We start from the raw sequence: 19,884 nt of genomic DNA, 5'->3' as shown, positions 1-19,884 counted from the left end.
GAAACTCAAAAGACTTGGAATATTTTTTTTTAAAATGAAAACCAAACCAGAACAATTTTTAGTTGATATTTCAATAATGAAGGATATAATGCTTCAGCATTCTTATTGTACAGATGTTCATAAACAGTGAAATTTTGATCCCATTCAGCTTGATGAGAGATTACCACTGACTTCTTAGAGCCAAGACTTCATCCAACAACCTCTCTTCACAGATAAAAGTAACTGTTTGCTGTTAGATTTCTGAAGTTTTAATTAAGAAAATATGTATTTTTAGAAATATAACTAAAGAACTTATGCCAAGATCAATCTTGCCAAATAACACATCATTCTAAGGTGTTAGTGAATTACAGAAATTGGGAGAGTTAGTTATTTTGTATTCCAACATGCGTTTCTGTGTTGATATGGTGATAGGAGAACTGACAGATTCTTAATTATCTGTTACTTGTGCACTCAAAACATTTTGCAGTTGCCTTAATGAGATCTCAGGACAGATCACAGCTTCCAAATTTGCCAGATGATAGACTCTTAGTCCCATGGCAGGTATCTGTGTTGGAACTTGCCATGTCAAAGCTGTCAGACCCCTTGTCTAAATGGTGCTGCTGAGTTCCCACAAAGGTGCTAATACCAGAAGCATCTTTGGCTTCTGCTTCAGCCCTGCATGAATACATTTTGTTAACTGTAGAGTACAGGTAAACATAGCCCATCATGTGAATTTAAAAGTGATCACAAGACAAGCTGTATAGTAATTTTCTTGCTATTAATAGTATATAATTTTAGGGGTTCACTGCTGATTTTGTTTTGCAGCTAGAAGCTTTTCAACCTTTCTTCATTTTCCTGAACCTTCCATACTCAGTCATCAGAGGAGAGCAGTTCATTTTGGAAGTGAATATCTTTAATTATTTGAAAGAAGAAGCTGAGGTAAAATAACAGTCTCTTTGTACTTGAATGTTACCAGGCACTGCAGGATTTCCATTACTGTTGTAGACCACATCTTTCTTTTGTGAGCACGTCAGTATTTTCTTCAGTGAACAGACCAGAAAGCTATTTCTCCATACACAAAAAAGATGGCGTCTTATGAAAGCAGCTTTTCAAAATTAACACTTTGTATTGCAAATGTTACTGTATTACAGGTTACTGTGATCCTGGATATGAATGATGCTTTTGAAATGATTCTAACATCCAATGAAGTAAATGCTACAGAAAATCAGCAGTCTGTATCTGTACCAAGTGAAGATGGGAAAACTGTTCAATTCTCAATCAAGCCAAAACAGCTGGGAGAGATTCCCATCAAAGTGACTGCAATATCATCTGCTGCTTCTGATGCTGTCATCCAGAAAGTTTTAGTAAAGGTAAACACCCTGTAGCTTGTCTTGTTCCTGAAATAAATCAGTCCCTAAAATAGGTGACAGAGTACAGCAAAAATGCAAACCAATTTACTTGTCTGCCTGTTGCCCTGTAAAGTTTGTTCTGCGTCAGGTGGCTTTAAGTAGAAAACACTTATTTTAAAAAAATTTCTCCTTTAAAATTATTTAGATCCCCTTCCAGGAATGAACACATAGATTTGTTCTGCAATAGGTAGTGAGTCAAATGCTTCTGAAAAGAGGAGGCAACCTATTTGTGTATCAGGGAACCCCTGGTGCTACAGCTAGCTTAATAATCTGTGGAGAGTGGACCAACTAACTGTGTTATGGATAAGTGCAATCAATTTTGCTATATCCTGGCTTTAATTCATAGCCTATTTTATATGAACATTTCTGTATTTTACTAGTAGTGGAAGTTTAGCCCCTAGACTTTCTGATAAACCAGAAACTGATAAGACTTGCCTAATTTTTTGACATTTAAATCTGATTCATGTTAGTCTCCATTTCAGTGGAAGATGGTAGACTTCTGTACATCTCATCCTAAAATAAATGCATAAGATTATAGAATCAGAGAATGGCTGAGGTTGGAAGGGAGTAGCGCAACCTTCCTGCTCAGGACAGGACTAACTACAGCAGGATGCTGAAAACCATGTGCAGTCAGGTTTTTATTATCCCCAAGGACAGGGCCTTTGCAGCCTCCCTGGGCAACTTTTTCCAGTGTTTGAACACACTCACAGTTATAGAAAAGTATTTTTTATGTTTAAAAGGAAATCCCTTTATTTGAATTCATGCATGTTGGCTCCTATTCTGCTATTTGGCACCACTGAGCAGAGCCTGGCTCCATCATCTTTGCACCCTGCCTTCAGGTATTTATATACATTGATGAGATCCACCCTGAGCCTTCTCCAGGCCGGACAGCCACAGCTCTCTCAGCCTTTCCTTAAAATGCTTAAAACCACTGTTCTGTAGTGTCATGGGCTGTTTTCAGGTGGTGCCACTTGCTGTTGAAGTTTGGTTGTTGTGCAGAAGAGAATAAAAGCCTGTTAGACTAAGGTGTAGACTGAGGAAAGAAACCCGTTTATTTTCTCTGTTTCGGAGACAGTTTTTCTCAAGTGATTTTGCGTACATGAGGAAATGAAACCTTTATGGTCATGTACCTAACTTCAGTTTAAATCCTCCTTGTATGTTGTGCTGTAGGATTGCAGACAGCATGAAAGGTACCACCTCCAGTCTTGGCATGTGCTTGCTGATGGAGCTCTGTGCTTGGTATGGAGCTCACTGGAATCATAGAATAGTTTGGGTTGGAAGGTACCTTCAAAGGTCACCCAGTCCAACCCCGCTGCAATGAGCAGGGACATCTTCAACTAGATCAGATTGCTCAGAGCCCTGTCCAGCCTGGCCTTGAAAGTTTCCAGGGATGGGGCATCTACCACCTCTCAGCAACCTGTGTCAGGATTTTATCACCCTCAGAGATGCTCTCCCTGACTTTGAGTGTATTTCTGTAACTGACACGTGGTCTTGGCAAGCAAATAGTGCAGGTAGGTCTTCATAAGGAAAATATTTCTGTGTCAATTTGGATGGGCCAGTAGCTCAGGTTCTTGATGTGTTAGCAAGCAGTGCAAAATACCTGACAGTGTTTTAGATCACTCTACAGTAAACACACAACTCCTGTCCTAAAAGCAACAAACTATTGGAGATTACAATAATTCTGTCTTTATTTTGGTAGGCTGAAGGATTGGAGCAGACATATTCTCAGACAGTCCTTTTAGATTTGACTGGGAATAAACCACAAGAAGTGTCAAAAACCTTGGATTTCACTTTTCCTCCTGATGTTGTAAGTGGCAGTGAGAGAGTGCAGGTCACTGCTGTTGGTAAGGATTATTTTATTCTGTTTCCATCTCTATTATTTACTGGTCAGCTCTATATTTATAATTTTTGTAAAATATTTTCTTGCCTGCTGGGCTTTTGTTGAACTCGATATCTAAGATATATGCGTCCATAACTGAGCTGCTGGCGTCTTCTGCACTGCAGGCATAGCTGGTTTTTAAATAGAGCAGTTGCCAGCAGTCACTAGAAGTAGTAAATTTTGTCAAGTAGCACAGAGAGGTTGGTGTGTAGTAACCTGAGATACCCTGGCAGGGTTTGCCAGAGCTTCTCTCAGAGCCCCTGCTGAAGGACCATAACAAGATTTTGCCTCATAAGGCTGTGGTTTTATAGGTTTTTAACTGCTTTAATTTGTATTTAATTGCTATATTAATAGCAATCATTAATTAAAAACAATTTACCATTATGCATTAGACTAACCATAGGAGTACCTTATGGTGAAGGGTGTTATTCCTTTAATTTATTTAATTTACAATATTATTATTCTGCCTGCATTTTCAGAGTTAGAGAGGGAGTCAGATTTTAATAAGGAAGGTCCTCAAAGTTTTTTAGTGTCCTGTTTTAATTCTGCTTGTCTGCATAAACCCTGACTGATTGTTGTTTCTTGTGAAACCTAGGCTTTGATAACTGTGAGTGAAAGAAGGAATTCAGGGAATTACAAATATGTATTATAAAATTACTGGACCATTTTTCTGGATCAAATATATTTTTATATATATATCTATATCTATATATATATATTTTCTTTTTAATTGGTGGCTGTTTGAAATTACTCTGTAGTTGGAAAGGTCTGTGGGGAGATGAGTCAGTGGGCAGGAAGCTGGTCAGAAGATGAAGTATCTTTTCTGCCTGGCTAGTGGTGTTTAGTACAAATGTTCCTAATGTATCATATTTTCTCCCAGTTTAGATTATACCACCCTTCATGTGTGAGGTATGCATTTACTTGCAATAAGCTTTAATTTATTTTCATCACATTTTATCTTTCAGGTGATTTACTTGGGCCTTCTATCAATGGTTTGTCGTCATTGATTAAGATGCCTTATGGCTGTGGTGAACAGAATATGATCAATTTTGCTCCAAACGTTTATGTTTTGCAATACCTGACTAAAACCAGACAGCTGAGAGAGGACATTAAATCAAAAGCTCTATCATTTATGAGAAAAGGTCTGTATGCTTAACATAAAGATGTTAGGTTTTTAAGAACTCTTGCTAGAAAAAAGATATCTGTGACTCTGCATTTGGTATTTGAAGTACTGCTCTGTTGGTATCATGAGAACTGGAGGAAAAGCCCATCTTCTCTTTCACAGTATCACAGTGTGTTTGGGATTGGAAGGGACCTCAAAAGATCATCTAGTCCAATCCCCCTGCTGGAGCAGGAACGCCTAGGTGAGGTCGCACAGGAACATGTCCAGGCGGGTTTTGAATGTCTCCAGGGAAGGAGACATTCTTTCTTTTCCTCTTTCTTCTAACCTGACAGAATTAAAGAGCAAATTATTTTGTTTACAAGGGCAAGTTTGCTCCGAAAAAAACAAGTTTTTATATAGACACCTTTTTTGTTTTTTTTCCTTTTCAGATGAAAGATTAACTTTACAACATAATTTGTATGGATTTCCTAGGTGGTTGTTATTTCTCTTTTGATAAAACCATGTCTGAGCAAACATTTCTGACCTCTGCTCGAGACACAGAGGTTGAAAATTAGTCAGTGGGCAGAGTGAACCGTATTCATCGCACATGTGTGTCTGTCTTCAGTGACACCATCACCATCCTGCTGTGTCCCTGTAAAGCTCGAGGAGTGGCACTTACTCTAGTGGCTGACTTTTGCCCACCCGGGTTTTAGGCTTGGTCAGAAGTGAACTCTGTACTGGAAATCCAAAGCTGGAAAATTTTAGTTGGAAATTGTTGTATATTTTAATCAGGAAATACTCCAGGGCATCACAAGGGGTGGAGAACATAGTTGTACTATGCTTCTCTGTGCCTTTTGGGTCAGATGGTGCCTAACTGCAATGTAGCACACTGGCCATGTGTCAGCCTGCATGCTGAGAGCCTGGGTCACAGAGAGGACTGAAGTAGTGTGAGCTACACCCCCTACTAAGGCACTGTGATGACATTTTAAAATTTTCTTTACTCTTTGTAAGTCTCTGATTTTCTTTTTTTTTTTTTTTTTGTGTTTGATATTTTTTAAATTTGTTGACATTTCCCTTGGAAAAGGCAGAGCTCAGAATAAATTTTCTTTTCATCAAGATCCCAATTTTCTGTCAAAAGCACTTACGTGTTTTTTGTTTTTTTATTTTAAACCCTTCCTGCTACATGTTTTACTGAAAAATAAGGGCAGGGGAAGAGATGAGTTATGTAAACAGCTACTCTGAAGTTTGTAAGCAGTCTACCACTCTTTGAAGGCTGAATTGTGCTACGATAATTTTCTGAAGTTTTCCAGTAACAGATTTATCCAAGTTATTTCAAAGCAAGTGAAAATTATAGGATTAAATGTCACTGTATACAAAGCATTGTGTTGCTTAACTTGTTCCTGGGGTTTTGAATTTAGGTACATGTTTTTGACACTGTAGTAGCCAAAATAATAAGTACGCTGAAATATTTGTAACTTTAAGATAAAAAAGAACCACAATCTGAAAAACATTTTTTGCTTTATTTTAACAATTGATTTCTGCTGTTGCACTGGCTTTTTTTTTTTAAATGTAAGTTGAAATTTGTCTTTAGTTTGAGATGTAACTTTTATAAGTTTCATTTTTAAAAGGATTCTCAGGAAGTTTAGTTTAAAACAGACTGCGAGAAGGGATTTATGTAGCCAGCAGAGTCTGCTGTATGATCTCTCTTTTGGCAGTTTTTGTTTACATGGAACAAAGGCAAAACAAAAGTTGCCTTCAAAAAAATTCCTTTGTTGGTGGGAATGACAGATCTCATCTTTAAATCACTGCTTTAGAAATTAAAAAAAAATCCTGGTTGATCTGAAAACTTTGGTGCTAGACCCAAAGGAAGCAATGAGTTTGAGCAGTTTTTCCAAGCTGTTTGAAACCTGAGACCCTCTAGTCTTTCCCGTATTTCTGAAGTCTTTCCCATCCCGATGCGCTCCTCTTTCAGGCTCACTCAGCCGACACCTTGTGGGTTCCAGCCAGTCCTCTGGGAGTATTCGGGTACATCTTCATAATAGGATCCTTCTTTTCCTTGCCTTTCCACTTGAATGTGTTGACATTTGAAGGATTGTTTTTCATGTCTGATTGAGTGTCTGTTGGAACGAATGTGGTGGTTCACAGCGCCCAGGTCTCCTGTTCCAGCATTTCTGCAGGCTTTCCTGGGTTAGATACGCTCGTGTTTGGAGACTTTTGCGTGACTACAACAGGGTTGGTGTCAAGAAGAAAGCACACAGGCTATAGGAAATAGCTGAGTGATCGCTCCATCCTCCCTCTGGTTCTGATCATCTTTCTTATCCCTCCCAGTCTTAACAAATTCTGAGATAAATTTATCACTGTGTAAGGATGGCTGTTTGTTAAGCAGGCTCTTGGTCTTGGTTTTCTGTGTTTGCTCTACCAGTGGAGTGGTGATTATAATACTTATTGCTACTTATTTGCTGTTCTGCAAAGAAGCAGAAGACTTCACTTCTCAGGTCTTGTAGTCAGACACTTTGGAAGAGGAAGCAATCTATTCAATCTATTTGTACATATGCATATATTTGTGTTCCTCATAGCATGTTATTTTGAGACCTAAACTTTTACAGTCACTTTTGCTTTCCTTGATGAGAAATACCATTTATTCCTTCTTTTTTCCTCCTACTCAAGAGTGCTTGGCTTCTCAAGTTTGTTAACTGAGATGACAGATTTGTCCGTATGGGAAAGATTCACTAGTTTTGACCATGTAATTAACCACTGTTGTTGTGCTAAATACATGTTTAAGTGGAAATTCTATGTTTAAGTGGAAATTACAATTTCAAACTCTTCTGAAGAGACAAAAACAAAACCTCTTGCTGCTGGGATAAGACTTTATATGGGAAGTTGCACTGGGATAATGTAGCAGTTCAGATTCACGTCTTTGTATCAATATCTCTTCTGTTATAGGGAGACCCTGACTAGAATTTCATCTTGCACTGTAACTTAGATAGCAGGACCAGACCGTTTGTTCCTCAGTAATCAAGGCTGTGGTTCACTCACTATGTAGCTATATTCAGGATGATATGCAAGCAAGTGATTAATCCTTTATTGGTGAAAGCAAGGAACATTTTTCAGGGGAGCAGTTGTAGTTGGGTGGACCTTCTTCAGTGTATTTGTGAATTCTTTCATTTGTGTAGGACTTAATAGTTGCCCAAGTGTTTTTCTGTTACCTGGATGGTTCAGTATTGCGTCTGTATCTGTCAGGCATTAGACTAATGAATATACTTCCTTAATTATAATAGCCAAAATAGTAAAGCCAAGGAAAAGAGAAGGTGGGGGAAAGAAGAAAAGGTGTCTTGTGAAATTCTGCACATAGATATTTTTATTGTTCTGGATGCACAAATGGAAAGAAAAATGTACGGGAAGGAAGGCTTCAGGTATTGGAAACCACAGTGAGTAGCATATCATAGGAGGCTCTTCATTTCTAACATTAATGAACATTGGTTCTGCACCGAAGTCAGCTATTGAGTAAGGATGCTACTGGTGGTCGTGAGCAACTACTGAGCCCTTAGGGCCCTTTTATTGTAGATGTTCAGCGGTCAGAAGAAAACTGCTCTTGTTCTGGATACTGAAAAGTCTTCAGATACATTTTAAATGGATCCTTCATAGGATTTCAAGATCTTCAGGTCTTTTAGAATTTTTCACTTGTTTCAAAACAGCCTCTTCCAGCATGCTTTTTTCTGATACTTAGTCCTTTTGATTTGGCAAAAAAAAATCACTGAAAGTGTCTGCTTTTCAGCACTGTTTGTAGCTTTGCTGTACCTGTGCCTCTCCAGTTGGAAAATACTTCATTTTAGGTGTCCTTCCATCTGCTGAAAAGACAGAGCATTTCTATAGGTGCATAACCACAGCTCCCCAAAGTGCCAAAGCACTGAACTGTGGCTGCTGCTCTGCCCTGTGCTTGCTGTTGCACTCCTGAAACCACAGAGTTCTGTGGGAGCGAGTTTGCACAGGACTGGTGTGCTGGGGTGGCACATGGGTGGGAGCAGGAGCTTCTGGTTCTGCTTTTGTAGATGGATTCTTCATGTTACTGCTGCCTACTTCCTCATCATCTTCTGTGCAGTTTTATGTGTTCCCACATATTTGAGAAATTTTTTATGAAACATGAGCTCAAGTTCTGCCCTTCTCAGCCTTAGAAAGTGCCTCGCTTCACATCGGCAGAAAGTTTGTGGCGGAACCCACGTTAGAGGAAAGTGTTCAATACCTGTTTCTGCTTTTCCACTTCAGGCTACCAGAGAGAGCTGCTTTTCCAGAGGGATGATGGCTCTTTTAGTGCCTTTGGAAATGAAGATCCCTCTGGGAGCACATGGTAAGTATTTCTGCCAGATTCACTGTGGAATTTGAGTATTTTAGATATTTTCCCTGCAACTAAAAAATTTTTGTGAAGCTGGTAAAAATTTCCAGCTGTATTAGCCTTCTGCCTGGTTTTCATTAGGTGTTTAGGCCAACTCTAAGGTCATTCTGCTGGATAACATGCTGTCAAAGCCATTATTAGGGCAAGGCTTTTTAATTTTGTAAAAGATGAGTGATGAATTATTTTAACCAAGGGAATATCTTGGGCTGAAAATTTGTCTGTTGCTTTCCACAAAGGAATGAAGAATAATAATTAAATGACTTATTCTTGCAGTTGACTTAAACCATCTAGGGCTATGTGATCATCATTGCTTCAAACAGATTTTCAGTTCTCTCCGTACAAGAGGCTGAAGACTGACTGAGGCATTTCTTAGGGAGTGAACAGTTACTGGTGATAAGAATTTGTCCTGCTTACCTCTCTCACACCTCCTTTTTTGAGACTGTAAATGCAGCTGGAAAAGCCTATTCAGTGCTGAATTTCACTCTGAGAAGCATAGTGAGCATAGTAGTGGAAGTTAGACAGATAACAGAGACAAATTTCAAGACATTTTTCAGTTAACCTCTGTTCAGTTTGTTTAAATATACTTACATATTTCAGTATATGCTGCTGACTTTAAATAGAACCGTCTCTGTTATTGTGCTACTGACTGAGTCACTCCTGGAGTCAGTGAGCATCTTTCATTGACATCAGCAAGATTTGCCTTATACTCAGTATTGATGAATTGGAAAATGAAGATAATTTATCTTTTCTGGCAACTCTGGTACTTAAATAGTGTGTTGACAGGTTACATGAATGCACAGTTAGCAAAAAAGGAAGTCAAAGCCAAACTTGGGATTATTAATAATAAAACAACAAAGGTTATTTTAATTATATAATGACATGAATAATTGTGATAAATAACATCACACTCATAACTGCATTACTTTGTAAACTATTATTTTGGCCACTTTAGCCCAGCAGCAGAAGGCAGGAAAGCAACATTTGAAAAAGATACACATGTGCTGGCAGACTTGGGGTCTATACTCTTTATTTTTGCAACATAACAGCTGCAAAAGAGGTGATATTTAGCAACAAGGATATAGCTTCTTTTTTGGTGGATTAAGCTTAGTCTACTTGCTTGTCTGGGTGAGGCATGTGTTTTCCTCTGTGCTTGGGAGGTGTGTGTAGAACACCTTATGCATCACAGTATTCTCACATCACCTTAAACAGAAGAAGCTGTAATACATTCCTAATTTTGTCGTATTTGATTAACCTTTTCCCCAAGGTTATCAGCTTTTGTATTAAGATGTTTCCTTCAAGCTCGTCCATTCATAGACATTGACCAAGATGTACTCGTGGATACAGCTAAATGGATTGTCCGTCATCAGAAATTAAATGGAGAATTTCGTGAGCCTGGCAAAGTATTACACAGTGATCTTCAAGGAGGCACCAATAATCCAGTCACTCTCACAGCTTACGTCATGTCATCTCTCCTAGGGTTCCCAGATAAACAGGTACTGGAATTCATAAACAGAATTCGTAGTTACTGGAACACTTTGTAAATTGTCATAGTAGCTGGCAAACACTTGGTAGTTTAAGGAAATAAGGGGACATCTGAACAGAGACAAAATTTAACCTGATTTTGTTAAACTTCCTTATCTACCTTAGATAATACAAAGTTGTGCTGTTAGGCCCTTCAGTTTTATGTGCCTTTGCAAAATCTAAAGGTAGTTGCTTTTCACAAGAATATTGTCATGGCTTTAGTCCAAGAACTTGCAAAGAAATTTATGGCGGGAGGTCTCCTTAGAGATGTTAAGTCATGACAATTGATTTCATTGAGATTACTCATGTTCATAAAAGACAGTGCTAGATCAAAGGACTTGCCTTTCAGGTTCGTGCCTGTGACTCTGAAAGAGATCTTTAGTATTTCTTGGCTGTTGTTTGGTAGATAGTGATGTTTCTGCACAAATTTATCTTTAAAATATTTCAATACATATGTTATTTACTGTACATACTTCAATATAATCTTCATTTCCAGCATGCTTATGTCATCAAGAGTGCTACAAACTTTCTAGAAGATAAATTAGAAGAAGGCATTTCAGATAATTACACTTTGGCAGTTGTGACATGTGCATTGTCCTGGGCAAAAAGTACAAAGGCAAAGGAAGCACTGAATATGCTGAACCAGAGAGCAGAACACCAAGGTATAGCACAACTATCTTCTACAGTTGCATAGATGGATTATTGTCAAATTTAGAAATACCTATCATATATCTACAGCTGCATATAAAATTAGAGATGAAGAGAATCCTTCTTCTGAATTTAAGTCTGTTTTGAGTATGACATAGAGAATAAGTTAAGGACTTTCGAGACAGCCTTAATGAAAAGTGTCCATGAATGAATGACAATTCACAACAAAGCTAGGCCTTTCAGTCTCATTTACCTTATTCCTGTTTGGAGTACCACAGGGCTGTTGAAGAACATGACTTGTTCTTCAAATGTTACGTGACACACACCTAAACATCAACAGAATTTTAAGAACCTTGACAGATCCCATATGTAAGCATTAATCAAGAGGTTTCCTGTAAGTCTTTCCCAGAAGCCCAAACACTTCAGTTTGTGGATGTGATTTTATTACTGGTTCCTTTTGCAGGAGAATTTCGTTTCTGGATAACACCTGCTTCTGAAATTTCGGATTCCTGGCAGCCACGGTCCATTGACATTGAACTTGCAGCATATGCTCTGCTCTCGCACTTTCATCAAGACAGATTAGCAGAGGGGATCCCTATTATGAAGTGGTTAAGTCAGCAAAGAAATCACCTTGGAGGATTTTCATCTACTCAGGTAATATCTTGTCTCAAGGGACTTTGTTATACTTTCTAAATGAGTACTGCATATTTAAAGAAAAAAAAAAGGGAACATTTGTGGGTTTTTTTTAAATAATAATTGTTGTCTTAAACCTGAACTACCAGTTTTAGTGTTTTGGCAAGTGTAGTAAAAACAGAATTAGAGGGTCACCTTGATTATATAAAATACTAATAACAAAATAAATTAAACAGTAGAAGTGATGCCCATGGAAAAATAATTGATCAGATTTTCTAAGCAAGTATGATAAGTATCTGTGCTTACTTTTTTTCCAAGGAGAGAAACCTCTTTCTATTCTTTCCATATGTGGGTCTTCAAACTCCTGAAAGGCTATTAGCTAAGAAAGGGGAGCAGGTTTTAGAGAAACAGCCTAACCTAGTCCCTCTCTTGGCGATTGGTCTTAATAATGTACTTTGTCCTCATTATTGCATAGGTTTTTGATGGGCCATGAAATTTGAAAGATATTCATTATCTCCAGGTTTCCATGTTATTGAAACCACATCTTGTAAGCTGTGCTGGTATCCAGAAAATTTATATAGTACTTTGGATTGCATTAGTTTAAACTAGCTTTTAAATTAACTGCAAATGCTGATAGCAGTAAAATGTCCTATTTCATCATACTGCTTGGTATCAAGCTGTACAGGATATCCTTCATTATTTTCAAACATTTGTAGGTATTACTCTGAGAGAAATTAGTTCTATTAAATAAACTGCAATTTAAGAACCAGCCTGGTTCTCCTGAGGTTCTAGTATTTTCCTAATATGTTAATTCTTGCTTGCTATTTGAAGAGGGTGATTGAAGCACTAAATGAATTGAAAAAGCTTCTCTCTGTTCTCCAGAAACCATTTTTACTTGAAAGTTTGAAAATCCAACAGTGTATCATTTACCCCTGAGGGTCAAGTTAAGAAATTAATTTAATCCTTTTGTTCTTCCATAGTCTAAATTGTTTTGCTTTCAAAATTACTCCAATGTCTCTCTAGATGCCTTTTTTAATTTGTGGAAATGACCCCGTAGTTTTTGTTAACTTCTAAGATTGCTTTAAAAAGAATGTTTGGAGTGTTTCCATCCATGAGTTTATTACATTAGAAACTTAATATATTGTCAAACAATAAGGAGTAAAGTAATTAGTTGCACGTGTGATGTTTTGTAAGTCAGGGTGTAGTAACTCACTGCAATTTGTTTATGTGTATACACTTACTATGAATTTACTTTATAGTGCTTTGAATGTTTGGGCATAAAATGTATATGTTTCATATGTACAGGAATACAATTCATACAAAAATAACATATCTATGAATGTAGATTTAAAAGGTAGGGAAGAGTGGCAAATTCTTCAAAACCTGTGTTGCTGGGCAAGGCAGACATGTGAGTTTGGCTTGAGATCCTATTCCCTAACTTTTCAGGTTGTGTATTGAAGGCAGCCCTGTCACACTGAGCTGTACACCTCATGTTTCAGCTGTGAATGTTTCCTGATAAGAAGCCTTCTGTGGACAGAGAACTGCTTGAGAGAGTCCAGTGCAGAGCCACCAAGATGATTAAGGGAGTGGAGCATCTCCCTTATGAGGAAAGGCTGAGGGAGCTGGACCTCTAGCTTGGAGGAGACTGAGGGGTGACCTCATTAATGTTTATAAATATGTAAAGGGTGAGTGTCATGAGGATGGAGCCAGGCTCTTCTTGGTGACAGCCAATGATAGGACAAGGGGCAATGGGTACAAGCTGGAACACAAAAGGTTCCACTTAAATATGAGAAGAAACTTCTTCTCAGTAAGGGTAACAGAACACTGGAACAGGCTGCCCAGGGAGGTTGTGGAGTCTCCTTCTCTGGAGACATTCAAAACCTGCCTGGACGCCTTCCTGTGTAACCTCATCTAGGTGTTCCTGCTCCGGCAGGGGGATTGGACTAGATGATCTTTCGAGGTCCCTTCCAATCCCTAACATTCTGTGATTCTGTGATTCTGTGTTAGAACATGCTTAGGGGAATGTTTATCTTCTCTGTAGGTGGTTCTTTGCCCTCTTTTCACCTGTGTTTCTGAGAGTCATTTGAGACTAGGATTTGGAAGAATTCTGAAGTCAGATAGCATTTCTAGACATCTTGAACTCTCTCTGAATTTAGGGCGAGAAATAAAATTGTAAGGACTTGTAAAATGTGCTTCAAGGTGTTCCTTGGTTTCTACAACTTAGGTAAAGGCAGGCATATTTCTGCTTTCATATTCTTAAAATAAAATTCTCCAGCAAGATTTTATAGCTCCTTAGGTCTATAAGATTTATCAGATATATACATGTGATAGGTCACTGTAGTTTCATTCACTTCAATGTGAAAGAAGTTTTGTAAGTTTGGGCTTCTAAGCTGTAGATCTTCATCAGAAATGAACATGTGAGTAGTCTGAGTAGGGGCAGAATCATTCAGGTGCTTTGTCACGGTCTTCTGCAAAGGAGTAATCGAAGACGTTCTTTCAGGCTAACTATTGGCCTCCTACTGGAAGAGTCTGCCACCTACTCCGGACTATTAAATCTTCTCGTAGCCCATTAACTGCATCTCTTCTGTCACCCCATGTTAAGCACTGGATGTGTGGTCCCAGCTGTAGTGGTTCAACATACCAGCAACTTTGGCATTGTTGTTAAGCAGCTAATCTTTCTGGGTTTTAAGAAATCAGTGAAGCAGGTCATCTCAGAGAAGGATGAGACATGGGAAGGAGAGTGGTTTCTAATAATTTAGAGTGAATAGGTGGTATGTGCTGGTACCATGAGGTGGGGCACAGTCACCATGTTAATGAGCTTCTGTTACATTAGAATTTTGTTAGCAGAAGTGACCTGAGAAGCAATAAAACACCTCTGTATGCTGAGGCTGCAAGGCTGATTCTTTCACTGTCAAAATATGTGCAAACTACACGAACAGCAAAAATTCCTGAGAAGCATTAGAGAGAAATAACTGATGACTGCATTTTTTTCCAGAAAATAATGGATGTTAAAATTTTCATTCACTAAACTGTACTGGACCAAATGTTCAGAAACTGCCTCTTGTGTTCAAAATCTGGAAAGCTAAGCCTGAAAGGCTGCCCAGGGAGGTTGTGGTGTCTCCTACTCTGAAGGCATTCAAACCTACCTGGACGCCTTCCTGTGTAACCTCATCTAGGCGTTCCTGCTCCAGCAGGGGGATTGGACTAGATGATCTTTTGATGTCCCTTCCAATCCCTAACATTCTGTGATTCTGTGCTTCTGTGATTCTGTGAATTCATACACAGAGATAAACAAAAGACAGTTTTAGGTACATATATGATAATGTGCTTGTAAGCATATTCTGCAGTGATTAAACAATTACACAAAACCTTTTCACCAAATATAGAGTATAAAAACTGGGTTGAATCCCTTTGAAATTGTTGCCGGGGGTCTGACAAAAACTCATTTCCATATTTTTTTTAATAAATGTTAATAATTTTTCAGACTTCTGCTTTGGTGATCAAGGTACCTTGAATAACTCCTGTGAAGTACTGGATATTTAATGCATATCAGTAAATAAATCTAGAAAGTAGCAGTATCATTACTCTCCTCATTGGCTTTCTCTTCACTGTCTGTGTGGTGGTTATTCTGACTGTTGTGTCTACCAGTGTGTCAGGTCTTCCACATACCTGGCAGAAGAGGAAGATTCCTTAGCTGGCTCCCATCTCAGTCTCCATTGAATATCATAGCATAATAGCTGACTTGTTGTCCTGTGTTGCCATTCCTCTCCTGTGCTGGGATCCTTCATGCCACTGGAATCCCCACGGAGATGTGGAAGTGGCTGCATGAAGACTCCAGTATAATCAACAAATGAGACAATGCAGGGACAGTGAGCTCCCCAAGGCATGGCAAATACACAGGCAGTTCACTGCACAGGCTGCTTCTGTTTAATACAGAAGGATTTGTTTCTCTCAACAGGACACGGTGGTGGCTCTGCAAGCCTTGAGTCTATTTGCAACTCTCACTACTGCAGGCAAAACAGAAATGGATGTAACAGTGACGGCACCTTATTTGGAAACACCAGAAACATTTTCAATTGATACTCAAAACCGTTTTCTGCTTCAGACCAAGGAGGTACTGTAGAAAGTGAGGAATACTTTTGTAAAGTACTGGAAGTATTGAAAGTACTTTGAAATACAGTTTTGCTCATCTTTCTTTCAGATTGCCCCTGCACAACCAATGACAATTACAGTAGCAGCCAAGGGGACAGGATTTGCTGTCTTTCAGGTATGCAATGGAGATATTCTTGCTAAAGATATGCTCTCTATAATGACTAGACTGCTAGTCTCCTTCCAGTCATATTTGGAAAAACTGAACTTAGGCTGCCTTTAGTTGGCTTGAAGTTTTATGCCAAATCAGATTCCATCTCAAGTTCCTTCCAGCCTGACCTTCACTTCAGTGTTCTTATGCATCTGGGAAACAAAAAAGTATGGTGATGGTTGGTAAATATGCTTTTGGATAAAAGACTTTTACAAAGAAACCTGTCCAGCTGTCTATCAGCAGTGAACAGCAGCTAGAGATATACCTCATTAATTTGGCACCAGTCTGCAAAACCCACAGTGTCACAAATCATTACCCGTGTCTATTAATTCCCAGAAGCGCAAGTTAAGTTTACAGCAAAGTTCAAAAGTTTCAGAGGATAATTTAGATTCAAACCCTCAGGCCAAGATAGGAATGAACATCTCAGCAGGACTGCATTCACACTTCTGTGATTTCAGTGGGTGTGTGTACATGGAATGCAACAAAGTGGGACTCCAGAACAGTTAAGACTACTTAACCTTAATCATTGTTGAGAAATACTCCCTGATATTAAGTCAACTAATTTGTCAGGCGAGCTGATCAGAAACTTTTCAGCAAATTGTTTCTTGCTGGAAGACACTGGTTTGTTGAAATGAATGGCTTTTCTGGAAGCACATTGGTTTCAATTACATTTTCGCCAGCAGGAAAATTTCGCATCCAAGCCAGCATGTCTGGTGAAGACTGAGCAGAAGTCTTCCACCCAGAATAGCCAGTAGTTGACTCCATGGTTAAAGGGCTCCTTGGGGGCGTATAGCACCATGATTTAAGTTCCTGGTTTGTTGTACAAACATGCAAATGTGCTCCCAAATAACTGGTGTTCAGTACCAACACCAGATGATCTTCATTTAGATCACTGTGATGTTGCCTTTTTTCCTGCAGCTTTGAGTCATAGATGCTGTGACTTGATTCAAAATATTGTACTTAATACACTGGAGTAACATCTCCAAACCCTTTTCTTTGCTGGGATCAGTTATTTCCTTTTGCTTCCTTTGGCAGCTCTGGTGTTTTAAAGGAAGAGCACTGATGCCATTTGAATGAGATTTCTCTTTTTCCCAGACACAAACTAGATCTGGGTTGCATTTAATAAATCAGATAGCATATGACATTGCGATCACATTTCTTCAGCTGGGTTTCATTGTCTTAGACCCGCCAAAGTACAGTGGTGAGATTCACTGTTCTGGGATTTGTCTTTCCAGCCAAATGTAGCATGTCAAAACAGTAATTCATTTAAATATCCCAAAACACAAGATTTGGTCCATTAATGGAATAGGTTGCTTTCCCAGCAGAACGGATTCTTAGAAAAAAAAACTTTTCTTTTTTTGTGAAATCTCACTGTCTGTGTGTATGACTTGGCAGTGCACTCGATCTTGACCCTGCAGGATCTTATAAAATGTATTTATTTTGGAAAGTGTAATTGCAAAAGCAGACGTTTACTTGTAGTTTTGTGGTCCTGCTGTCAACAAAGTCTCCTAGCTCATCCCGTTATGTGGGCATATACTATGGATGACCTAAGACACTGACTCTGCAAGAGAGAAGAGAGGATGGTTGTAGGGCTAGGGTGTGTGAAAGGCAATCTCTAGAGACAGGAGCCAAAGCTGCGATCTTCCCTAGGTGGCCTGCTGAAACACTTGAAAGAAACACCTCTCTGCTGTCTGGAACCACTGTAAACTGGGCTTGGCAAATGCCTCAATAATTTAGCATGGTCGATGCCTTCTGGAAGGGAAGACAATGTCACTGAAATCAAGGACTAGCAATGAGGAGCGAGTGGGCAGGCTCAAAGAGGATGAGTATGAGCAGTATGGATAGGTGAATAAGATCTCCTTGATTTCCTGATCATGTATAGAGAAGGACCAAGGAAAAACCAGAGAATTACCTGTTACTTGTTACTGAAAAGCACTGACCATTTTTTTCTCTTGATGTATTTTTACTAGACTTAGGCAAGAGACCAAATGTTGTTCAGTATGATGGTACTGAAAAAGGTCCACTGTGAAATGCACCCATATTAATATTTCTCCATTCTGGTTTGAGTGGATACTAAGCAGTCAAAAATAGAAAAATACTGCAGATAATTTCATTGAATTTGTGCCCTCAATCAAGCACATTTGTGCTGCTAGTTGAAAACCAAAAAGGGTATGGAAAGAGACATTGATTAGGACATTATAAATGAATCAAGTTTTCTGAAATGTAGTGCAGTTGATTGAGCCAGAAACTAGTACAAGCATCGCTCTCATGCAGAAAATTAGCTTTTAGTTTTCTCTTCTTGGGCCTTTCACAAGGGCTAGTTGCAGTATGGTAAGACTGGACCAGTTCTGCCTTTAGCTTTGGCAGCTGCTTCTTAAAAGGGTTAAGAAGAAATGCAGTTCCTCATTTTGTTGATTTAATACTAGTTTTTATATAATAGCCTTCTGTCCCCAAAGTAAGAGTGTATAAAGGAGAAGGCTTTAACTAAACTGTGTTGTGAAAAATTTTTCCTTCGTTGTCACGAGAAATCAGGAAAGTCAGACCATAACAGCAATAACTTATTCCATGAAAATACATGATTGAAACAGCAATAACTTATTCCATGAAAATACATGATTGACCTGTTCTGTATGTGGTTTCAGACATCCTGCACTGGCAGTAAATTCCCATTCATTAGCTTTTTCTGGCAAAAGTTAAAACAGCTTTGTTTCTGTGATGACAGATCATTGAGGCACTGCCAGGTTGTCTTTACCAAACATTCTGCATGCCTTTAACTGGCAGGCTTTCTAGATTGGCTTCATCCTTGGTACTGCCTTCTCCTGCGGAGCAGTTGTACAACATAAATCTTCACTCTTGCACCACGGTTGTCCTGAGCGCCTGTAAAGATTTGGCTCTGTACTCATACAGCCTGCTAAATTCAGCAATGCAGAGCAGGACAATGGGAATTGTGTGCGTAGACTGAAAGAAAGAGCTTGACTTCCTATCAAGGAGTGAGAGATGTAGCAGCAAAAAGCAAAAATCAGAAATTCAAGACTCCTCTGCTTGCACAGACTTGCTAGCCTATAACTGACTTGCTAGCGAATAACTTGGACAATCTCCTGTCATACCTTTAAACTTGGACTGACAGATTTCCGTTTGCTGCCAGAAACTGTTGTAAAGGGGCTATGGTTTTCCAGAAGCACTCTTCATTCCCTTTTCCTTAGCTGAACAAAGTGCATGTTTGGGTCTTGCAAGGGCAGCTCTTTGAGCCACTTTCTCATTATTTTTCTACCAAAATCAAAGAAGATTCCCCTCCAGCCCTGCCATTTATTTTATCTTGATGACTAAGGAAATGGAAAATGATTATTAGTTTGTATATGAAAACTGTATGCAAACTTGCTGTTATTTTGTCAGTGAAAATCACTGTTTATAGTAAATTTTTTCTTAGTTTCTTGTATTTGGTTTTTGTCATCCTAGGGTTTTGAAAGCTGATCTTTCTGATTCATTTCACTGAGGTGCTGAGTCAGCAACCCAGTCTCTTGTCCTGTCTCAGAGGTGGTGTTGCGTTTGTGCTACAGCAAACTGGTGCTGTAGTTACCATCAACATCACGTTGGGTGTTAATCAGTCTGAAGCACCTTAGAATATTTTCTCAAAGTTAATTTTATTTTGTTGTCTTTTATTTGGTATAAGTACATGAGTATGCTAGAGCAGATGTGCCAGGCCAACTTGTATTGTTCACTATCCCATATCCCATAGTGGCCAGTAGAGAGATGATGAGCAATGAAGGCTACTCAGTCAGGGCAAGTATCTGCCTTTCACCAATTTACAACACAGGACCTTCCCAACCTACAGGTCATCTCTGTGTGCTTGGTAGATATTTTCTTGATTTTTTTTTCTTCCATAAATATGTGTATTTTAAAATATTTCTAAACTTTTAACAACCACAGCTTCTTGCAGCAAGTAGTTCTGCAGCTAATGGTGTGTTGCATGAAGAAGCACTATGTCTTTCTCCTCTTGAATCTGTTCCCATAGTTCTTGTATTT

General features: G+C 38.8%; 1 protein-coding gene across 1 annotated transcript in view; it reads left to right on the top strand.

Annotated features, from left to right (window-relative positions):
- The window catches only part of CD109 (CD109 molecule), an 80,005-nt gene that overhangs the window by 46,888 nt on the left and 13,233 nt on the right, over positions 1-19,884 (top strand). Inside the window, exons 20-29 of the mRNA XM_065834755.2 lie at positions 805-918; positions 1,131-1,349; positions 3,088-3,232; positions 4,233-4,409; positions 8,633-8,714; positions 10,024-10,252; positions 10,777-10,942; positions 11,392-11,582; positions 15,520-15,675; positions 15,763-15,828. Of these exons, the coding sequence (XP_065690827.2) occupies positions 805-918; positions 1,131-1,349; positions 3,088-3,232; positions 4,233-4,409; positions 8,633-8,714; positions 10,024-10,252; positions 10,777-10,942; positions 11,392-11,582; positions 15,520-15,675; positions 15,763-15,828 (1,545 nt within the window). The remainder of the gene's footprint in view (positions 1-804; positions 919-1,130; positions 1,350-3,087; positions 3,233-4,232; positions 4,410-8,632; positions 8,715-10,023; positions 10,253-10,776; positions 10,943-11,391; positions 11,583-15,519; positions 15,676-15,762; positions 15,829-19,884) is intronic.

This window comes from Patagioenas fasciata, chromosome 3 (assembly GCF_037038585.1).
Source record: "Patagioenas fasciata isolate bPatFas1 chromosome 3, bPatFas1.hap1, whole genome shotgun sequence".
NCBI classification, from domain to species: Eukaryota; Metazoa; Chordata; class Aves; order Columbiformes; family Columbidae; genus Patagioenas; species Patagioenas fasciata.
The sequence above is the reverse complement of the archived record's forward strand: the minus strand, read 5'-3'. Positions and strand labels throughout refer to the sequence as shown.